At 44.8% G+C, this 23,728-nt stretch overlaps 1 protein-coding gene across 8 annotated transcripts in view; it reads left to right on the top strand.

The window, feature by feature from the left end:
• Positions 1–23,728, top strand: part of OSBPL9 (oxysterol binding protein like 9) — a 202,766-nt gene that overhangs the window by 109,830 nt on the left and 69,208 nt on the right. For 6 of the 8 annotated variants that reach the window (XM_040360489.1, XM_040360487.1, XM_040360488.1 and 3 more), the window contains one exon: positions 15,614–15,709. In XM_040360489.1, coding sequence (XP_040216423.1) covers positions 15,614–15,709 — 96 coding nt within the window. Of the gene's footprint in view, positions 1–15,613; positions 15,710–18,753; positions 18,895–23,728 lie in introns of those variants that run through there. The other 2 variants (XM_040360493.1, XM_040360492.1) reach the window with 1 other exon arrangement.

The following is a 23,728-nucleotide window of genomic DNA, read 5'->3' as shown; positions in this document are numbered from 1 at the left end:
GAAAGATCGTGACATGCTATTTTGAAGATTGGGAAGGGAAAAAGATCGCGATTTCGATTTCTTCTGGATTAATCATGCAGCTCTAACACATAGCAACAAGCTCAGTTTCATTTCTCAGACCTTTTATCTGACAAATAAACCCAAAAACTTGTTTGCATTTGTGAAAAGATGGCTTCATTTTTAAATTATCTGCAGTGTGTGTGTGTGTGTGTGTGTGTGTGTGTGTATATCTGTATTTATTTATTTTCTCTATTGGGAGAAGCGTTGCTGTATACTGTATGGGCACATGTGATGTCAGCGCTGGAGTTAATTGGCTGTATAAGCACAGCTCTCTTCCTTCCAAGAACTGGCACAGCAGCAGCCCAGAGCGTCTCCCCCTCCCATTGTGAAGTACGTGGCATAAACAGCCCCTCTTCTACCCTGTAGAGATGACACGAGGATGAGGCTGCTGTCTTCTGCCCTGCTGGACAGAGGGACACACAGAGACAGAAGGTTGGTGACAGATCAGGGGAAGGGTACATGCAGGAGGAAGGTTGTGTGTAGGGAGTTAATCTTTCAGTGGCTGATTATCAACCGCGACCAGAACATGGAAATGGAAACTACTTCTTGTTAATTTTTTTTTTTTTTTTTTTTTAATACTTGTGTAAGCGTTCTGAAGTAAGCTAGCAAAAATGAAACCGCCTTTGGAAATTTGAGGGCCTGTAGGGGTGTGTGTGTGTGTGTACCTGGTACCTTCCTGTTACACTCAGATATCAGGTATAGATAAAGCCTGTTGAACTGATAAATGCTTCTAGTGCTTGTGCATGTAATATAAAGATGACCACACACACTAAAATCTGATTGTACAATCTTCTTTAGAGCTGTCATCAACTATGTAGTGCAAAGGGCTGCCTGATTGGATACAGATTGTATGGATTGTTTAGACTGGTCCTTGTATTACATTAGATCAAAATATATACTGCATTTCCTTTTTTTTTTTTTTGTGCTTGTGTACGTTATTAATAGTTTTATTATACATGTATTATTATTGATGTATTTTAAAATTATTATACAGGATTCATATGTAGTTTCAAAGTTTTTTTTTTTTACTAGTAATGGCGGCGATTATATATATATATATATATATATATATATATATATATATATATATATATATATAATATCTCTGATCGCCGCCATTACTAGTAAAAAAAAAATTATTAATAAAAATGCCATAAAACTATCCCCTATTTTATAAACGCTATAACTTTTGCACAAACCAAACGCTTATTGCGATTTTTATTTTACCAAAAATATGTAGAATACGTATCGGACTAAACTGAGGGGAAATTTTTTTTTTTATATATATATTTTTGGGGGATATTTATTATATGAAAAAGTTAAAAATATAGATTTTTTTTAAAAAAAAAATTACGCTCTATTTTTGTTTATAACGCAGAAAAAAATATATAAAAAAACGCAGAGGTGATCAAATACCACCAAAAAAAAGGTCTATTTGTGGGGGGAAAAGGGACGCCAATTTTGTTTGTGAGCCACGTCGCACGACCGCACAATTGTCAATAAAAGCGACGCAGTGCCGAATCGCAAAAAGGGGCCTGGTCCTTTAGCTGCATAATGGTCCGGGGCTTAAGTGGTTACATTTGTATCATATCAGGCAGACCTTTGCACTACATAGTTTATGTTTATGTAGGGGATTGTATAATCAGATTTTATACAGTGTATGGTCATCATTACATGATTATCACACAGAATCCTTATAGCACTGACAGTTGGAACACAGCTCATATTTTATAAAAATCTGTGCAAACCTTTGAAACTACATATGAATCCTGTATAATAATTAATTTTAAAATGCATCAATAATAATAATACATGTATAATAAAACTATTAATAACGTACACAAGCACAAAAAAAAAAATGACTGCGACATTATGGCGGACACTTTTGACACTATTTTGGGACCATTGTAATTTTTACAGCAGTGCTATAAAAATGCACCGATTTTTATATCACTCCACATGTCAGAGTCCGTGCTTCGGAAGTAAAAGGTCCTAGTTTCACTGTCTGGGATCAATTTTCCCAGAAATGATGCGAACCAGGGTAGATCTGAGTCTGCGACTAGCTACTTCTGTGAGCCGAGTCAGCAACATTTTGTGATCTACTCTATCAAACGCCGCACCAAGGTCCAGCAGTATCAGAAGACAAGATTCTCCTTCATCTGCTGCTTCGAGAGCATCCTCCCATATTTTGAGGAGTGCCGTTTCCATGCCGTGACCTGGCCGGAAACCCGATTGTAGTGGGTCCAGTAGTTTGTGTCTAAATGATGTTTTAGCTGTTGTACTAAAGCTTTCTCCATGACCTTGGAGAAGACGCTGAGACTGGTTATAGGTCGACGGTGGTTTGGGTCCTTCGGGTTCGAGGTTGGGTTTTTTGTACGCCTTGTTTTAGGGAAGTCGGTACCATGCCTTCCTTAAATGATTGGTTCATAAGGTGCGAGACCACGGGTGCAAATGTCTCGGCACATTCTTTCAGCAGTTTTGTGGGGATGATGTCATTCGGCGCTGTACTGTCCCGCAGGCTACCGATGATATTTTTGGTGGCGTCGATGGAAAATGGCTGAAGTTTACATTTTATAGACTGAGGTATCTTTGTATTTTTGTCACCTTTTTGATTTTGATTTATAGGGACAGGGTTGGTGGTTTTGTTTTGCTGAATTGTTTCACGGATATTTTTGATTTTGTTAATGAAAAAATCAGATAATGCAAAACTCTTGAGTATCATGATTCCGAGCCTCTAGGCAGGCTGGGTTCATGGTTTGGGCGACTAAGTTGAAGAGCTCACTGTAGATGCTGAAAGGATGGACAGCCGCACATCTAAAAAAAAAAAAACTTAGGTTGTCTTTATTTTAAAAAACAGTGGATGGAAAATGCACTACAAATAACAGCAAAGGGTGGGATGCAGCCTACGCGTTTCGCACTGCGATCGGTGCTTAGTCATGGTTGAAGAGCTCACAGGGACGATTCAGGGCCTTTGCAAGGATGGTTGAGAATTGTATTTTTTGCGTTGAAGATTTCTTTGATATTTCTTCGTGATTAATTTGTAGATTTTGTGGGTTTCAGTAGTTGGGTTTCTTCTCCAGGCGCCTTCCGCTCTTCTGCGTTCTTGCTTCAATAGTGTGAGAGCATCATTGAACCAACTGGAGTTGTTTTTTCGGATGAGCGTTCTGCGTTTCGGAGCGAATTCGTCTGTAGTAAAGCTTTGTTAATGGAATGAAGTATTTCCACTGTTGATTGATTTTGGTTTATTGTTGTTGTTTTATTTGATAATGTGTTTTTGAAGAGTTCTGAGTGGAGTTTCTTCTGGGATCTTGTCCAGTGTGATTTGCCGTTTTTTTTAAGATGGTATTGTTGTTTGTTTTGAAGTTGATTGCATGGTGATCAGTCCAGGGTAATGGTCTTTTCTCCATTATGTTAATGTCTATATCTTGTTTGAAGATAAGAGCGAGGGAGTGACCTGATACATGCGTGGGTGCACCTATCAGTTGCTGCAGACCTAATCCTTCTAATTGGTCAATGCAGGCCTTGGCAATGGGATCCTGTGGGGAATTAGCCTAGAGGTTGCAGTCTCCGAGTAGCAGGAGGTGTTTGGTGTTCAATGTATACGTCGAGATAAATTCCATTAGTGATGCGAGGAGATGAGTCTTTGGTCCTGGCAGTCTATAGCACAGTAGTATGTAAATGGTGTCCTGGGGCGTTGTTTGTAGTTGCAGAGTAAGCGTTTCCATGAACGGCAATGAACTCTGTAGGTCTGGTTTGGTGAGCGCGAGGTGAGACTTGTAGATCACTGCCAGGCCTCCTCCTCTTTGCCCATGTCTATTTTCAGTTATGATACCATAATTCTCTGGCACCAGTTCTCTAAGAATGGTGTTGCAATCCAATGTTAGCCAACTTTCCGTGATGAAGAGGCAGTCTAAGTTGTCCTGAGCGATGAGGTTGTGGATTTCCTGTCTATGCTTGACTGGGGATCTCGCGTTGATCAGGGCACATGATAGATGCTGTAAATGCGATGGAGCCTTCCAGTTTTTGATAGTCGGTCGTAGATGGTTTCTTAACCGTTGTTCTCTCTGTAGTATTTTTCGAATGGAATCTGGTAACGTTGCGGCGGTATTTCTTAGGCCCCATTCACACCTCCGCGACAAAACGCCCGACGCCGGACGCTCGTGCCGCTGGAGCGGGGGAATTCCCATTGCTGTCTATGAGATGGTTCACATCTCATGGACGCCGTACGCCTGCCGCCTGAAAAAAAGTCCCGGACCCTTTTTTCTGGCGGCATTGGCGTTCGGCCATACAAAGCAATGGGAAGGCTTTGTTGAGAAAAAAAAAAAAGTTACACACTCGCGGCAAAATGCGCAGCGTACGCGGCGTATCTTGTCGCAGAGGTGTGAATGCAGCCTTAGGCAACGATTAGTGTTTGCTGAATATTTAAGCATGATCCCAACAAATTGTCGACGATGACGAGATGGTTTGTGGTGAAAGCATCTGGTGGTTAGTGACGGTTACCACCCACTGGTTGCTAGCTACGGTGGTTACTGATCGATGAACCGTGCTGATGATCGTGATGGTGCGGTGGGCCCCCCAATCTAACCCTCCTGGTTGATCCAGACAGCGCTGAAAGCTGAAAATTGGCTTGGGCAGGAAGGGGGTGTAAGTGCCTGGTACTGAGATGGTTAAAGGACCAAACGAGAAATGTTATTTCAAGGCCTGCCTCCATCATTGAAAATTATGACATACTAGTGGCTAAATATTTTTTTTACTTTTCCATTCTGTTTTACGGGTGTAACTGTTGTAGGTGGAGGGATATCATAAACCGTGATCATAGAGCATTTTTGTTTTTCTAATATTGCATTGGTTTTATGTGGTGAGTATAGATGCAGATGATGCTTGGGGAGTAATGAAGGGAAAACGGCAGAAGCAGATTAATGTTGCCCTCTGAGAAGTCTGCGTGTTGTAGGAAAATAATTTGCTGGTTTATGTAAAAGACTGACACTGCTGAATGGATTGAAGTTACTAAGGTAAAGAACTGTGAGAGTTCACATCCATTTATAAGATCTTAAGGGTGTAACAGAAATAGTCATCCCTTGGTGCAGTTGGTTTTTCTGGATTTAGAGCCTAGTAATATGTATGTATGTAGAAAAACATTGCTGCTAGGGAAGGGATGTACTCTTCTGCTCCCGGAGTGTGTGGTTACACCCTGTCTGAGGCTGCTGTACAAACCCTTTATACAAAGCAAAGCACCGATTTCCTTTCCGTGGTCTATTTACGGGACTCGTGTCTGTATGTCTCGGGCTCGGATTGTTCCTTTTGCTGTGGAGCATAGGGAATAAGTGTCCACCCATTGATGGAATTGGAGGAAAGATTGTCATGGGTTCTGACATCCTAGCAAAGCATTTTCGGGTGGGTAGATGTTGCACCGTCTTTGTCAATGAGACATCAGTGTTTCTATTGCCAACATTAAAGGATAAGTTCACCTTTTTGTTCACTTTATTTTCATCTAAATTCCAGCTCCCTATGTACCAATATAGCATTCATGTACTTTTTTTTTGCAAAAATATCAAAGCTTTCCATAAAATTTAGATACTTGCCTTGCTATCCTCCATCCATGTTTCCAAACATATCTATTGCTTCTGTCATGCTTCCTTAGACTGTAGGTCATGACACAGGAAGGGGTTGACCAGCTGACTTCGTACACACCCTGTATCATCCACCCTCCCATTCCCAGCTGCACTTTTTTAAATGAAGTGCAATCAGTGATCGCCCTTCTCACTAAATACACAATATACAATCCAATTGCATAGTGTTTGGCTACATAAGAGGGAGTGGACAGAAACACTCAGCTGTCAAGCCCATGTTCACGTCTCTGCATAGCGGGAACTCGCATTCTCACGTGCATGAGGGGGAGGTGTTTTGGAGTATTTTCACTCATCACACCTGAATGGGCTGCTCTACACGTACAATCGCCCCAAAGAATCTTCAGACTTTTTTTTTTTTAGAGTGGATCTTTGTGCGTTTTTTACTGCAATTTTTGGTGCCGCACATTTCTGAAATACAAGGAAACGCACAGATGTGAATGGAGCCTCATTGTTCTCTTTCAGGCCCCATTCACATCTAGCATAGTGTTGGTGAACATTTTGTGGCTTGTTTTTCCTGTGACGCATGTATAAGGCAGCCAGTTGATTTCAATGGGCTGTGCTATATGTGGCTTATGGGACATGTTGGCATTTTGTGGGTTGCATGTTTTTTTACTGTGCAGCATTTGCCACTCGTTTTTTCACATGGCAAAATGTGTGTTTGCTTCTGTGTTTGGTGAGCCGTTAACAATAATGGCACTGAAAGAGCTACTAGGTAATATAAGGTGTATAAAGGTGGCTATACACTATACAAGATTGTACAATCTCCTCTAGATTTACCAAATTTATATAATGGGTGGAAACGCCTATCTAGCCAATCGCTCTATATCCTATCTATATCACTCTATATCCAATCGGGCAGGCCCTTGCACTACACAATTGGCAGATCTAAAAAAGCTTATACAATCAGATTGTAATATTGTATGGCCACCTTTTATACACCTAAAATTATTAGTTGTGCTTTCAGTGCCATTAATTGTAAACGACACACCAAACACAGAAGCCTTTAGTGTTTACAAGGGACAGCTTTAATCTCAGCGGCTCCCGAAACTAACAGATCAATGCATGCACTCATGATGAGGACAGATCTCCAGAATCTGAGAGAGAGCATGATCTCCCTGCAAGGTGAGAAAGAGCTGCCTGCATAGGGAGGTAGTAGAGTCAGGCAAGGTAGGAAAGAGTGATGTGAGGGAGGGTTGAGGTTGCACACTGTGCATAATGCACACCTAAACCCTGCACGCAGCACACCCCTGAACTCTGTACGCAACACACTCCTAAACCCTAGGCACTCTATACAGCACACCCCTGAACTGAACTCTACACAATGGACACGGTGCACTCCTAAACTTTTTACTCTGTACACCGTGCACACAGCGGCGCGCTCTCGACCCCATCCGAAGCTCCGTGACCGTGCCCGCGGGACCCGTGGACCCGATCACTGCAGGTGTCCCGCAATCGGGTCGCAGGAGCTGAAGAACTGGGAGAGGTGAATGTAAACAAACCTTCCCCGTTCTCTGTGGCAATGTCGGTGATCGTCTGTTCCCTGATATAGGGAATGACGATCACTGACGTCACACGTCCAGCCCCGCCCCCTACAGTTAGAAACACACATGAGGTCACACTTAACCCCTGCAGCGCCCCCTAGTGGTTAACCCCTAAAATGACAATGGTCCCAAAAATGTGTCAAAATTTGTCCGATGTGTCCGCCATAATGTCGCAGTCACGAAAAAAATCTCAGATCGCCGCCATTGGTAGTAAAAAAAAAAAAAAGATTAATAAAAATGCCATAAAACTATCCCCTATTTTGTAAACGCTATAAATTTTGCGCAAACCAATCGAACGTTTTTTATTATTGCGATTTTTTATTTATTTTTTTACCAAAAATAGCTAGAAGAATATCTATCGGCCTAAACTGAGGGGAAAAAAAAGTTTTTTTATATCCTTTTTTTGGGGGGATATTTATTATAGCAAAAAGTAAAAAATATAGCATTTTTTTTTTCTGAATTGTCACTCTATTTTTGTTTATAGCGCAAAAAATTAAAACCGCAGAGGTGATCAAATACCACCAAAAGAAAGCTCTATTTCTAAAAAGGACGCCAATTTTGTTTGGGAGCCACGTCGCACGACCACGCAATTGTCAGTTAAAGCGACGCAGTGCCAAATCGCAAAAACGGGCAAGGTCCTTTACCTGCATATTGGATCGGGTCTTAACCTGTTAAGGCTGATCTCCAGAGAACGGGGGGGGGGGGGGGGGGGGGAACCCCTGCGGTGGTTAAGGTTAAAATGGTCCTTCTCTGGTCCTGCACTGTAATGCCGCGTACACACGATCGGTTCATCCGATGAAAACTGTCTAAAGGATTATTTCATCAGATATCCGATGAAGCTGACTTTCATCAGTCTTGCCTACACACCATCAGTTAAAAAAACTATCGTGTCCAAACGCGGTGACGTAAAACACAACGACGTGCTGTGCAAAATGAAGTTCAATGTTTCCGAGCATGCGTCGACTTGATTCTGAGCATGCGTTGATTTTTAACCGATGGAACCCAACTGTTTTTTTCTATCGTTTTTTTTTTAACCATCAGATGATTTTAACACAGGTTCTAAGTTTTTTCACTGATGGGGGGGGGGGGGGGGGGGGGGGGGGGAACTGGGCCCACACACGATCGGTTCGTCTGATGAAAACGGTCCATCAGACCGTTTTCATCAGACGGAACCGATCGTATGCGGCATAAGTGATGACATCAGAGTGCGACTGACAGATAAGTCTTGAAAATAAGCACCTTTTTGAAGGTTGCAATGTAACTATTGTGGCATTGATTATTGGGGGGAATGGTATCCCCATATTAAGCGTCTAAGTTTTATCCTCAAAGCGGTTGTAAAGGATTTTTTTTTTTTTTCATAATAAGCATCCTTTACCTGCAGACAGGGATGGACTGGCTATTGGGACTACAGGGAGTTTCCCGGTGGGCCGGCTTCAGTGACAGCACCCTGGGAGTTTCTCACTTCTGCCTAATCTTGTCCCATGAGGGGGGCACCAAACTGATTCTTTTTCCCCCGGGAGAAATAATGTCTAGCTTCCCCACTGGTACTGCCTATAAGAGTACCAGTACCAGCCGTTCTACTCTAATAAAGTAAAACGGCTAGTGGCTAATGAAGGGGGAGAGGGGGCTTGGGTGGCCGGGGGGGGGGGGTGTGTGGGAGTTGTCCGGCCGCTGTGTGAGAGACCTGTCAAAGTGGGCCAGTCTGGAAGAAGTCCAGGGCCAAATTTTTGTCCCAGTCCAGCCCTGCCTGCAGACATTCCTCTTTTCACTTCCTCATTGTTTGTTTTTGCTCAGAAGTCGCTCTATTTCTTCTCTGTTCTGTTCACTTCCTGCTTGTCTGATTTTACTGACCACTGTGAAGGGAGGCTTTTCTGCGGTGTTGAGTAACGTGCTCGCCCCTGCCTGGGAACTACATCTGTGTGGCAGGACGCTCTCTACATGTTAGAGACTTCAAGGCGGTGTGAATTACTGGGCATGCCGCAATTCATACTGGGAAATGTAGTTCTTACATGAACAAGCGATGCAAACCAGGAAGTGAATGAGAAAACAGAAACTAGAACGCCGGAGGTGATATAGATGAAGGAATTTAATAGGTATTTACTTGTTTTTTAACAGAATCATTACACTATTCTGTCTGTCTACCTTGCAGACATTCATTTTAGGCAACATTTTTTTTTTCCTTTACAACTCCTTTAATTGAACAAACTGAAGTTAGAAGCGGGTTGGTTACTATGCACAGCTGCCCCAGTTTTAGAAAATCACCCCCCCTCCCCATAGACCTATATAGCAAGTGGCACCTTTAAAAGTTCTGATGGCAATATTGTATTTTTTGGTATATGATAAACTGTATTTGCACATGTCTACTGTGTTTCAAGTAAAGGAGACAATTGTATCCATCTTCTGGTGTATAAACATATAAGGGTGTCTATAGCTAGATTTAAAGTGTTGTGGTGATAATCCTAACAATTTCTAGTATCTAGGTGATGTAATGTATATGCAACATTGCTAGCAAGACACGCCATTGTATTTATGGTCGAAACAGACTGTGAATAGAGGTATGAAAAAATAAATGTACCCATAGATAGGCAGGTATTTTACAGATATATTGCAACCAAGAATGACCACTGCTCAGATTTCCCCTCCTTCTGTATCAATGTGCTTGCCAAAATGTGGTACGTGTGACATGGGCATTTTCCTCCATGATATAGGGAAAGAATGCCTCTCAATCACAAAAACTTTAAAGTGTGTACCGAGTACCGGGTTGTCCCGATACCACTTTTTTAGGACTGAGTACGAGTACCGATACTTTTTTTCAAGTACTCGCCGATGCCGAATACCGATACTTTTTTTTAAATGTGTCCCCAAATGCAGCCATGTCCCCCCACAAATGCAGCCATGTCCCCCCACAAATGCAGCCATGTCCCCCCCATATGCAGCTATGTCCCCCCCCATATGCAGCTATGTCCCCCCCCATATGCAGCTATGTCCCCCCCCATATGCAGCTATGTCTCCCCCCCATATGCAGCCATGTCTCCCCCCATATGCAGCCATGTCTCCCCCCATATGCAGCCATGTCTCCCCCCATATGCAGCCATGTCTCCCCCCATATGCAGCCATGTCTCCCCCCATATGCAGCCATGTCTCCCCCCATATGCAGCCATGTCTCCCCCCCCCATATGCAGCCATGTCTCCCCCCCCATATGCAGCCATGTCTCCCCCCCCATATGCAGCCATGTCTCCCCCCCCATATGCAGCCATGTCTCCCCCCCCCATATGCAGCCATGTCTCCCCCCCCCCCCATATGCAGCCATGTCTCCCCCCCCCATATGCAGCCATGTCTCCCCCCCCCATATGCAGCCATGTCTCCCCCCCCCCCATATGCAGCCATGTCTCCCCCCCCATATGCAGCCATGTCTCCCCCCCCCATATGCAGCCATGTCTCCCCCCCCATATGCAGCCATGTCTCCCCCCCCCCCCCATATGCAGCCATGTCTCCCCCCCCCCCCCATATGCAGCCATGTCTCCCCCCCCCCATATGCAGCCATGTCTCCCCCCCCCATATGCAGCCATGTCTCCCCCCCCCATATGCAGCCATGTCTCCCCCCCCCCCCATATGCAGCCATGTCTCCCCCCCCCCATATGCAGCCATGTCTCCCCCCCCCCCCATATGCAGCCATGTCCCCCCCCCATATGCAGCCATGTCCCCCCCCCCATATCCAGCCATGTCCCCCCCCCATATCCAGCCATGTCCCCCCCCCATATCCAGCCATGTCCCCCCCCCATATCCAGCCATGTCCCCCCCCATATCCAGCCATGTCCCCCCCCCCCATATCCAGCCATGTCCCCCCCCCCATATCCAGCCATGTCCCCCCCCCCATATCCAGCCATGTCCCCCCCCCCATATCCAGCCATGTCCCGTCCCCCCCATATCCAGCCATGTCTCTCCCCCCCCCCCATATCCAGCCATGTCTCTCCCCCCCCCCATATCCAGCCATGTCTCTCCCCCCCCCATATCCAGCCATGTCTCTCTCCCCCCCCCCATATCCAGCCATGTCTCTCCCCCCCCCATATCCAGCCATGTCTCCCCCCCCCCCCATATCCAGCCATGTCTCTCCCCCCCCCCCATATCCAGCCATGTCTCTCCCCCCCCCCATATCCAGCCATGTCTCTCCCCCCCCCATATCCAGCCATGTCTCTCTCCCCCCCCCCCATATCCAGCCATGTCTCTCTCCCCCCCCCCCATATCCAGCCATGTCTCTCCCCCCCCCCCATATCCAGCCATGTCTCTCCCCCCCCCCATATCCAGCCATGTCTCTCCCCCCCCATATCCAGCCATGTCTCCCCCCCCCATATCGAGCCATGTCTCCCCCCCCCCCATATCCAGCCATTTCTCCCCCCCCCCCATATCCAGCCATTTCTCCCCCCCCCATATCCAGCCATGTCTCTCCCCCCCCCCATATCCAGCCATGTCTCTCCCCCCCCCATATCCAGCCATGTCTCTCCCCCTCCCCATATCCAGCCATGTCTCCCCCCCCCCCCCCCATATCCAGCCATGTCTCCCCCCCCATATCCAGCCATGTCTCCCCCCCCCATATCCAGCCATGTCTCCCCCCCCCATATCCAGCCATGTCTCCCCCCCCCCCATATCCAGCCATGTCTCCCCCCCCCATATCCAGCCATGTCTCCCCCCCCCCCATATCCAGCCATGTCTCCCCCCCCCCATATCCAGCCATGTCTCCCCCCCCCCATATCCAGCCATGTCTCCCCCCCCCCCCATATCCAGCCATGTCCCCCTTACCTGCATCCCGCCGCATCCCCGCTGCCGCCGACTGGTTAATACGCGCGGGGAACATTACAGCTTTAATTTGAATAGCTGTAATGATTTGCGACGCGCTGCGTATAGACACTCCCCCTTGCTCGGGATTGGACAGTTCACCCGAGCAAGGGGGAGTGTCTATACGCGGCACAAATCATTACATCTATTCAAATGAAAGCTGTAATGTTCCCCGCCCATATTACCCAGTCGGCGGCAGCAGGGATGCGGCGTAACGGCGGCGTGATGCGGCGTTAATGGCGACGTTGGCGGGGGGGGGGGGGGGCGATGCAAGTATTCTATTTCGGTATCGGGGGTATTTGCGGGAGTACAAGTACTCCCGCAAATACTCGGAATCGGTCCAGATACCGGTACTAGTATCGGTATCGGGACAACCCTAACCTAAAGTCCAAACTTTTTTTTGTAAAGTAGTGAAGGGTTACCAAATACACAGGTATAAAATCAACTTACACAGTTGTCACCAGAGTATTTTCCCTGTATTCTTGTAGAAGATACATTTCAGGCTCCATTCACAGCGTATTGATTTACTGGTGTTTTTCAGGTGTTGTGCGTTGTGTTTTTTTTAATTAATTTTTTAGCTTTTTTACAGCTTTTTCGAAGTGTATCACCAGCGTTTACAGCTTCAGGCGTTTTTGTTTTAGCCAATAGTAAGCACTAATGCCCGGTACACACGATCCGATTATCGGACGAATGATCGTCCGTTTTTTTTGTATGCTAATCTCACATCGAATCTGATGATTTTTCCAAAATTTGAAAATTCTCGTACGGCAGAATAAAGAATCAGAAGTGATGTCATGTGTTGTAATGCATTTGTATTGCATTTTTGAACGACAGCCGTACTGCTTAAACGAAAATCGTACAATCTGGCATCGTACGAAAAAAATTCCGTGCATGTCCGATAGAATAAAATCGGATGAACTGTCCTCGGATGAACTGTCCTGATCGTCTCTCGGAAGCTCTGTACTAACGATCTGATTATTGTACGATCGTTTCGAAAGCAGCATTTTTCGGACGATTTTCCGTTCGTGTGTACGGGGCTTAAAGCGGAGGTTCACCCTAAAGTCGAACTTCATTGCTCTCCTACCTCCAGCCCTAATCTAGCACTGCTGTGTTGTCATTTTCTTTAAAATGTGTATCCTTACCTGTGTTCTAGATGACTTCCGGGTCATCTTCCCAGCGGGGAGTGGGCGTGTCGCACCTTTTCCCCGACGAGGCGTAATTGGATGCTGTGCACAAGGTCTCCTGGGAGTGACGTTACAACACTCACAGGAGACCAGCTCGAGTGTCACGTGACGCAGGAAGCGGGTCACATGATGCGCAAAGCCCGTCATGTGACTAGGAATCCAGGAAGCGTTTGCTTGTGGGATTCAAATTGCCCACAAGCAAGATGGAAAAGGCCAGGACCCTTTTTTATAAGGTATCCTTTTTGGCGAAAACGGAGCGGATGGACGTAGGAGTGGCTAGCAGGTGAGTAGTACCTAGCTAGCTCTGTTACCAGACTTTGGATATTTAAAAAAAATAGCTAAAGCCGCGGAACCCCCGCTTTAAGGGGAGGAGAGGTCAAGGGAGAGGAAATTGGGGGTGGAAAGCTGCTATTTGAGAAGAAAATGCTCGTCAAACACTCAAGTCAAGCGTTTTCTATTGAAGTCTATGGGGCCAAAAACAAAGCTCATTAACTTTTTTGAGCTTCAGGCAACAGAATGCTCAGATGTGAACAGGGGCCATTGAAATGAATAGGATTTGGCTTGTTGAGCATTTTAGAGCTACAAGCTTCATGCAGAAAATCATTCAGGTGTGAACGGGGCCTCAAATTTTTGGATTTCCGTTCACCTCAAGTTCCGATTAAGGCTGGGTTCACACACTGCAACATGCTCCAGCTCACAGAAGGAATCCAGTGAACCTGCATTCAATTTGCAATAGCATGAATAGCATGAACCCAGCCTAAAGGTAAGTAATAGATTCCAAGCAGAAGCAATGTGCTGTCTTTGAGTTGTTGATGAGAGCGGTGCAAACTGTCCAACATACACTGAAGGCTACAGACTGTTTAAAGCAGGGGTGTACAAACTTTTTAAAGAGGACCATATTTGATGAAGTGAACATGCGTGAGGGCCGACCATTTCTCCTGACATTATTTGAACGATTAATATTCGGTCTAAGTGTGTTCGTCCGAGCAACTAATACACTGCCCAACAAGAATTCTCTTGGCTTTGTGGCTGTGTGTGGTGAAGAGATGACCCCAGGCGTGTTATTTGGATGTGTGTGTGTGTGTGTGTGTGTATGTATGTATGTGTGTATATCATTTTAAGAGAGATAATGTAAATCTTTTGTGGCCCCCAACAAATTCCTGGGCGCCACTAAGGATGAACTCGTGTTATTTGGATATACCGTATTTATTGGCGTATAACACACACCTTTACTTTAAGAGGTGTACATTTTAAATAAAGAACCGTGAAGAAAAATAAGGGTCATTGCTCCTCTGCCGCCTCTCCAGTGGCACGAATGCCTCCTCTCCAGTGGCACGAATGCCGCCTCTCCAGTGGCACGAATGCCGCCTCTCCAGTGGCACGAATGCCGCCTCTCCAGTGGCACGAATGCCGCCTCTCCAGTGGCACGAATGCCGCCTCTCCAGTGGCACGAATGCCGCCTCACTATTGCAGATTACATACAGGAGAATCTCCTGTTTAATTGGCAGCCTCTTTAATACAAAGTCCCGCCACCTATGATAGAACAGTCATCCAATGGCAGCCCAGGAGACAGGACTTCCTATTACAGAGGCCGCTAAATAAACAGGAGATTCTCCTGTATGTAATCCAATGGCACTTGTCCTGCCCCCTCCCTGTCCCCTCCGAGGCAGCGCCAGGGGGCCACAAAAGAGGTGTGTGTGTGTGTGTGTGTGTATATATATATATGTGTGTGTGTGTGTGTGTGTGTGTGTGTGTGTGTATAAAAATGTATTCAAATTACCAGGGGGGGCGTATAAAACCAGAACGCTGGCCACCATAGGGATGCCATCATTGACGAGAGTAATGTGCGCAGATGGATGAAGAATTTTAAATGGTGCCATCTCTGTAAACATTTTGTAGCCTTCTGAGGTTGTTGGACAGCTAGCACCTCTTCTTCATCAAGAACTGAATAACGCATATGAATTCTGCTTGGGATCTATTCTTTACGTGCAATGAAAAAAAAAGTACAAGCGTTACTACTGAGGAAGAGTTACTCTACCAACGTGGGAAATTTGAACGACCTAAATAAATTAATAAAAAAACATTCTGTCTGCTTTTTGCATTACTTTCGGTAGAGCCCTCATATTTTAACCGTAAGGAAAGATGATCGCAAGCTCTAAATTTGAGTGTTAACTGTACAGATGTGCGTTGGGGTTTCCAGTATGTATGTGCATTGCCCTCCTATGAAACGCAGGCTAAAGAAATGTCTGCAGTTGATGAGCCTGTCTGCTCATTTTACGATCTGTGTAGATTTAGATGCACACATGCCAGCGGTAGTCTCTCGCTGTACAGCCTTTGGTTTAATGGCACGGTTTTATTTTTCAGGGTGCGGACTCTGGGTTTGTTCCAAGCATTCAGGATTTTGATAAGAAGCTTGCCGAGTCGGATGCTTACCTCCAGATATTAATTGACCAGATAAAGGTATGTTCAGCACTCTGATTACTCAATTAATTTATTTTGTTTTTCTTTTGCTGTATGTGTTTGTGATTGTTTGAAATGTTGGTGAAATATTATTGTGTAGGGTGTGATCAGGCAGGTTTCACCACCTTAAAGGAAGGGTTAGATTAAAGTGATAAAAGTGATACTTACCTGCCCTGTTACAGTGGATTTGTAGCCCAGATCCACCTCTTCTTGGGTCCCTATTCTGTGATCCTGGCCTCTCCCTCCTGTTCAGTGCCCCCACAGCAAGCAGCTTGCTAAGGGGGCAACAGAGCACAGCTCCCTGCCCCTTCTCTCACCTGATTGGCTAGCTGCCTTTGGGATTGACAGTAGTGGGAGCCAATGGTACCGCTGTTGTGTCTCAGCCAACCAGGAAGGAGAATCTTGGATGGCTGAGATACTCGTGGACATCGCTGGACAGAGAGGGGTAAATGTTAGGGGGGCTACACAGGAGGCTTTTTATCTTGATGCATAGAATGTATTCAGAGGGGGGAAAAAAACTTCTGCCTTTACAACCCCTTTAAGGCCCATTTCATTGTTGGTGTGGTTTTTATTTTTTCCTCCTTTGTTTAAATATCCCACAATGATGAAGCTTTCAAAGGAGAACTGATCTCAAATGATAATTGCATATACACTACAATTGGGCATCTTTTATCATTTCTATAAGAATATAGTTGTGTTCTTGGGAGAGATGATCATTATAATAACTAGCTGAATACCCGGCGTTGCCCGGTCTTCCTATCTTAACCTTTTGGGGAGGAAAATCATAGTAATATAAATATACCCATCTTTTATATAAGGGTGTAGGTAAGGGTTAATTTAACTGTCATATATTTTTATTTGGCATATAAGTAATATGTGTACCAGGTATTATTGAAATATCTCCAGGCGTACAGAAGTTATGTGGGAACATACATTTGCCATTGATTTGCATGGGACTTTAAAAAAAACCCCGACCCTCACAAATGGGGGTAGTTAAGGGATAAATTAATTATCCTATAGTTTAAGTGGACATATAAGTAACATGTGACCAAGTGTTATCGAAATATCTACAGCCGTTTGGAAGTTATGAAGTAACATGTATTTCCCATAGAGTTGAATGGGACTTTAAAGGAAAACCCTGACCATGGCAAATGGGGGTGGGTAAGGGTTAAACCACCTATCCTATGTCTGTTGCTGACATATAAGTAACATGTGTGCCAAGTTTCATGTTAATATCTTTAGCCGTTTGGACGTGATGCTGGAACATACATACATACACACATACACACACACACACACACACACACACACACACACACACACACAAACGTTGAGTTTTATATATATAGATAGATAAACTCTCTGGTAAATGACCGATTGGCTGCTTGTCTTGAAGATACCTGGTAAAGTGTTTTTCCACTTTTGCAGTAAGAATTGAGAATCCCCCACTATGATTGTGTTCTATTCTCACATCGTTTTACATAGATGCTCTATTTGGTTTGGAGACAATTCGTTCCTCACTCTTCTCTTTAGTAAACTAGCGAAAACCACCAGCTTCAGTCCTAGGCTGTCCCGCCCCACCAGGAAAGGAGGCGGGAGGAGGGGGCGACCCACTCCTGCCACATGTAAAAACAATCTAGCGGCTATTTGGCTGCTAGGATTGCTTTTATATTAAAAGCCATCGCTGTCTGGGGAAAAAAAAAAGGAATGATGCCTGCAGCAGGCATCATACTGGTATCGCCATTCAAAGCCCAGGAATGCCATATGACATCCTACAGGCGGGAAGTGGTTAAATATATTCCTCATAATCCTGAAAGGAAGTAAGTCTACTTTGGGTCCACCAAATGTCTTTCCAAACTCAGATATTACCTTGTTGTTTTTTTTTTATTTATTTTTTTAAATCTGTTTTTTTTTCTTTAGTGTATTTTGTGCGTGTACTCGAGAGAGGAGCCGGACTGCAGGAGTTGGGAGTAGGCAGGCCTCCCCCAGAGGCAATCTGCCACCTTTCTCCATGCCCCGGGTGGCAATGGTGGGTGTGTGAGGGGGTCCTCCCACACATTCCGCCCTACCTGCTCCGCTTTGAAGCCCTACGGGGCAGAGGGACTCCCTATAAGGGAGTGAGAGGATCTAGCCCGCTCAGATTCCGTTAGTCCTTCGCCTCTCTTTTTAGAGACCGCGTGGTCAAAGTGCGTGCATGTTAACCCAATTTCGAGTGCGTGTAAGTGTGGTGGTTTTTGTGGGAGGGGGGTGGGCGTACTAAGCGCAGGCTTACCTCGCATAGCACACCCACCGGGAGGCGGGCTGAGACCACCAAACTCAATTCACATGTAGCAGAGACCGGGATCCGAACCCCTGGCTGCAGAGGTGAATGGCTTGTCAGCGCAGTGCCAATCGCGTTGAGCTCCCGCAGATACTACCTTGTTAATATATCCGTGACATTATTACTGTGCTGTACATAGCCTGTGCAGCGAACAAAGCTGTGGGAGGGGTTCAGTGGCTCCACCCAATACAGGCTGTCTGACGAGAAGTACATGGAGGGGGTGGAGACCAGACCAGTCATCCTGTACAAGGAGAGAGCAGCAGTGAGTGGTCTTTATTACAGAGATCTCCAGCACTTTAAAACATTCCTTGGTCATCAATGATGGTGAGCAATTGGGTCCTCCTTACCCCGAACTCTAATACATGCCCTGTATGTTGTGTATACAAAACATTAAGGGTTCTTTAACTTGCGATAAAGCTACATTTTTTTACTTGAAAGGCACATGATTTGCATGACTTTGATGCCAACCACTGCCCTCCACTGAGGCCCTGTCCTATTCACTGGCACCTTTGATCTCTTAGCAGAGGCAAACATTATTCATTGTACTGTTTTTGTTCTATGAGGACATTACAGTGACTAACACACAAACACTCACAGTTGTCTCACGTGGTGTACACCTTGGCTTTGACCGCTTTTAACAATGCAGTTCAGTCCCTGTTTACATCACAAGGTCAGATTCCAGGTGTATTTGTAGAAGCTGACTGACTGCATATCAGAACATTAAGTGCAGAGCACGGGACGCTTGTGCAATTTCCTCGGCGCAGCAATTAGTGTCTTTATTGCGGTTGTTAAAGCTGGATGCCGCAGCTGGAGGTAATGACCTGTGCTGGATTCGGATGCCTTGGCTGCGCCTCTAATAAATAAGGTGAGTTTCTAGTTAAGTGGTGGCCAAGTAGAGCAATATTGTCATCGTTCTTTAAATTGTACATATAAAGTATTTAACATTTTATATGTCGCGTTAAAGCAAGCCTGCAATATAATAGTAATCCTAATGCCGTGAAGAAAGTGGGTAGGTGAACTACAGATGGAGTGTAGCTTGCAGCTCTGGTTTTTGTGTATTTTACTAGTGTCTGGCTCAGTCATTCTCGGCTAGAGTTCAGTTTTAAACTTGGGGTTCCTCCAGAGCTGTGGCTGATTGACAACTAAGGATGCCTGCATATTTTTGGGGTCCACATCACTTGAAAGAGCCAGTGGCACAACACTAATAATCTTTTTATTGGTTTCAAAGGGGGGAATTCTGAGAACGATGGCAAGGGGCACATTCTTCCCATTTGCCAAAAATGTATTGTTTTTAGCAGGGGTTCCCCTAGACCTGTTTTTTCCCCTCTAAAGGTTTCACTAGGGTGAAAAGGTTGAAAAAATCTGATCTTGTGTACCAGAAGTTGAATGACCCTCAAGAATTCCTATTGTTTAGCACTGTTGGGGACAAGAACATTTGGCTCATCGGTCTTTTTTAGCTTAAAGGGGTTGTAAAGCTTTGTGTTTTTTCACCTTAAATGAAGAGCCAACAAGACATGGGGAAAAGTAATGCGGGATCGCACCCACGGAGATTCGGGTTCAGGTAAGTAAAACGGGGGCTGGGGGGGTTACTGCAAGGTGTTTTTTTTACCTTTAATGCATAGGAAAGGGGTTGTAAAGGTAAAAAAAAAAAAAATCCTAAATAGCTTCCTTTACCTTAGTGCAGTCCTCCTTCACTTACCCCATCCTTCCATTTTTGCTTTTAAATGTCCTTATTTCTTCTGAGAAATCCTCACTTCCTGTTCTTCTGTCTGTAACTACACACAGTAATGCAAGGCTTTCTCCCTGGTGTGGAGTGTCATGCTTGCCCCCTCCCCTGGAATTCAGGAGAGTCAGGACGCTCTCTACGTCGCAGAGAAAGGAGCTATGTGTTAGTGGGCGTACTGACTCTCCCGTAGTCCAAGGGAGGGGGCGAGCACGACACTCCACACCAGGGAGAAAGCCTCGCATTACTGTGTGGAGTTACAGACAGAAGAACAGGAAGTGAGGATTTCTCAGAAGAAATATGGACATTTTAAAAGCAAAATGGAAGGATGAGGTAAGTGAAGGTAAAGGAAGCTATTTAAGATTGTTTTTACCTTTACAACCCCTTTAATGCATCCTATACATTAAAATGAAAAAAACACCTTGCAGTAACCCCCAAGCCCCCGTTTTACTTACCTGAGCCCCGAATCTCCGTGAGCGCGATCCCGCATTGCTTTTCCCCAGGTCTTGTTGGCTCTTCATTGGATAGATTGATAGCAACAGGGCAGCCATTGACTCCCGCTGCTGTCAATCGAATCCAATGACGTGGCCACTGGGGGGCATGGCCGAATCATACAACTGACGTCTATGGACGCCGATTGTATGGCACAGGAGCGCGCCCACAAGCAAGCTTGTGGGGAGGAGCCGCCGTGGGACCCGAGAAGAGGACGATCGGGGCCACTCTGTGCAAAACGAACTGCACAGTGGCGGTAAGTATGACATGTTGGTTTTAAAAAAAAAAATACTGGAACCTTTACAACCCCTTTTTAATCTGGCTATTCGTTTAGTAGAATTTCACATGAATGATTGATTGATTATACGATTATGTGTAAAAAAAAAAAATCTAAGTACATTTGACAGCTTAATAAATGCTGCTTTAAAATTCGTTTCCTTTTAACACTTGATTTTAGGTTAAATGGACTTTACGGAATGAAAAACCACATACATTGTTAGAAAATTACTTCATTTGAGAAACTAATTCCATCCTGCTCCTTCAAAGTTTCTTGTCGCTGTGGACAAAAATTATAAGTTGACCCCGCTAATGATTAAGAAATCAAATGAATGTCTGATGGGTCTTTACACCTGCTGTACCCATTGAAGAAAAATTTGCCCGAAAATCTTCTAGTTTATGCCCAGCTTTAGCCTTATGCTTTCTAACTGCTTAAAATGTTTAAATGAAATTGGGTGCAAAACTTTTACTTTTGTTTTATACCGTCCATAACAATACTCCTCAAATGTCCTGAGCTTTAACCACATCCTGCCCACCGTGTTGACAATTGATGAGCGCAAGGTGGCTCTTAATTTCTGGGAAAATGTCATATGACATCGTCCCACACTTGCACAACTGCGGCGATTGGCGGTGCGCATCACTGATCTTGATAAAAAGCTTATGACGAGGCACTTTACTCATGTGATCAGCTTTGTCTAGCCACAGCTGATCACGTGTAAACAAGGAAATACCAGTTATCCGCATTTTTTTTTCAGCTGCATTTCCTCAGAGGACATCTGCACAAATCGGTGCCCTGATTATCAGTGCAGCCCCAGCAGTGATGCCAATCAGTGCCTGTATGTACCACCCATCAGTGGCACCTATTGGTGCCTCCTCATCAGTGCCCATCAGTGAAGGAGAAAAACTTATTTCCAACATTTTATAACAGAAACAAACACATTTTTGGTCTCCCTTTTTTTTTTTTTTTCCTTTGCAAAAAAAAAAAAATCCAGTGGTGATTAAATGCCAGCAAAAGAAAGCTCCATCTATCTGTTGCATGACCACCCAATTGTCATTCAAAGTGTGGCAGCACTTAAAGCTGAAGATTGGCCTGGGCAGGAAGGGGGTGAAAGTGCCCAGTATTGAAGCGGTTAAAGTTTATGCAAAGGCAAATGTTTTTTATTTTATAAAAGAGAAGGTTAGACCCTTTTGCCAACTTCTCATTGTGGTCTATGTTGTCGCTGGAAAATTCTTTCCGGATTATTTGGGCTGGTGGTATTTTAACACGGAACAATTTTGAGCTGTTGTCTGAGCGAGAAGTAAGGTAAAAGCAAGTTCTATGACAACCTTGTTAAATGGCTCATGTGTGTTCAGTTTTTTTCCTGGAATAGAGTGTTTCCATTAAGACTTTGAGGTCAGAGCCTCAAGATGCAAGTACTTGATGGCTTCAGAGATGTTAGGAAAAACGTGCAATTTATGCCATTTTACCTGTTGTGTGTTTTTTTTTTTTTTTTCGTTTTTATTTCTTCAGACCCTGCAAGTACAAGAAATTCTTGCTCTGCCAGAAATGCACTTGGCCCCTAATTTCTCAAGTGGGCTGACAACGCACAACATTTATGAAGAGTGGTGTCAGCCCTGCCCAGTTCTTTTTGGCTAAACTACTTGGTCCATCCCACTGAATTGTCCTCTAAAGCAGTGGTCTCCAAACTGCAGCCCAGGGGCCGGATGTGGCCCTTAGCTTGCCTTTATTTGGCCCTTGTGGCAATATTACACAAACTGACACCAATGATTCCATCTACTACTACTGACACTTCAATGAAGTACTATTCTCCTCATTGATATCAAGAATGGGTTACTATTTCTCTCATTAAAAACAATGATGGTGCACTGATGCAAGGGCATTTTTTTCTGTCAATGGGCACAGTCCGGCCCCCCTAAAGCCTGAAGGACATTAAACTGGCCCTTTGCTTAGAAAGTTTGAAGATCCCTGCTCTAAAGTATAGGCACTAATTGATTTGTAGTTTTTACGCTGGGTATGTATACATGTAGTGCAGGGATATGCAATTAGCGGACCTCCCAGCTGTTGCCATACTATAAGTCCCATCATGCCTCTGTCTCTGGGTGTCATGCTTGATGTTGTCAGAGTCTTGCTATGCCTCATGGGACTTGTAGTTTGGCAACAGCTGGAGGTCCGCTAATTGCTTATCCCTGATGTAGTGTATACCCAGCTTTTTTTTTTTTTTTTTCTGTTCAACTAGCAGGTTGATTGATAAGCACTCACAGATTCTTACATCATGTAAGTGATGGGGATGCAGGAATCTCCCCTGCTGCGCTATTGTATTCTAACAGCGGGCACTCCCCCATCAGGCCTCGTACACACGACCGAACATGTCTGCTGAAACTGGTCCGTCGGACCAGTTTCCACGGACATGTTCGGTCGTGTGTAGGGCCAACCGTACTGTTTCCAGGCCTAACGGACAGGTTTCCAGCGGACAAAAGTTTCTTAGCATGCTAAGAAACTTGTCCGCTGGAAGCCTGTCCGTCGGACATGTCCGATGGTCAGTACGACTCATCGGACATGTTCGCGGGCCAGAGAAGTGATTCGACGCATGCGTGGAAGCATTGAACTTCCGGGTTTGCGGACGTGGCGGCGTCAACGTCACCACCACGTCACCGCGCTGTCTGTCCGCGGGGATTTCGGTTTGATGGTGTGTACAACAATCAGACCACTCGTCTGTACAAGGCCTCAGAATACACTAATTGGCTGCAATTGGCTACAGTTGCTGATCGAATAATGATTTTCTAGCAGGGCCATTCAACAGAATCCAGTCTGTTGAACAGAAGCTTCTGTGAATAGACAGAGGTACACACAGAGCGAAATTATGGGGTTTCTATGCTTTTTATGTTTATTGGTTTGTATATGAATGTTAATTGTATATTTGACAATAAATGGGAAGATCTTCACATTAAACTTTGCGAACATGTAAGCTCTCATTTATCCAGATCATGGTAATCTGGTATCGGTCACATTCAACTGGACTTGTTCAGTGATGTGAAGATGTTTCGTTGCTTTTGTAAGCCAATTCTTCAGTTCCAATGAGCATCAGGAATTTACCCCATTTATATCAAAACGGGTGACACAAAAAAATAACATAATCCTCATGGAATGTCCCATCATTGGTTTCAGGGAATTTCTAACTAGAAATAGGATGGTTTTAAAAAGGTTCAC

Source organism: Rana temporaria, chromosome 7, assembly GCF_905171775.1.
Source record: "Rana temporaria chromosome 7, aRanTem1.1, whole genome shotgun sequence".
Lineage (NCBI taxonomy): Eukaryota > Metazoa > Chordata > Amphibia > Anura > Ranidae > Rana > Rana temporaria.
The sequence above is the reverse complement of the archived record's forward strand: the minus strand, read 5'-3'. Positions and strand labels throughout refer to the sequence as shown.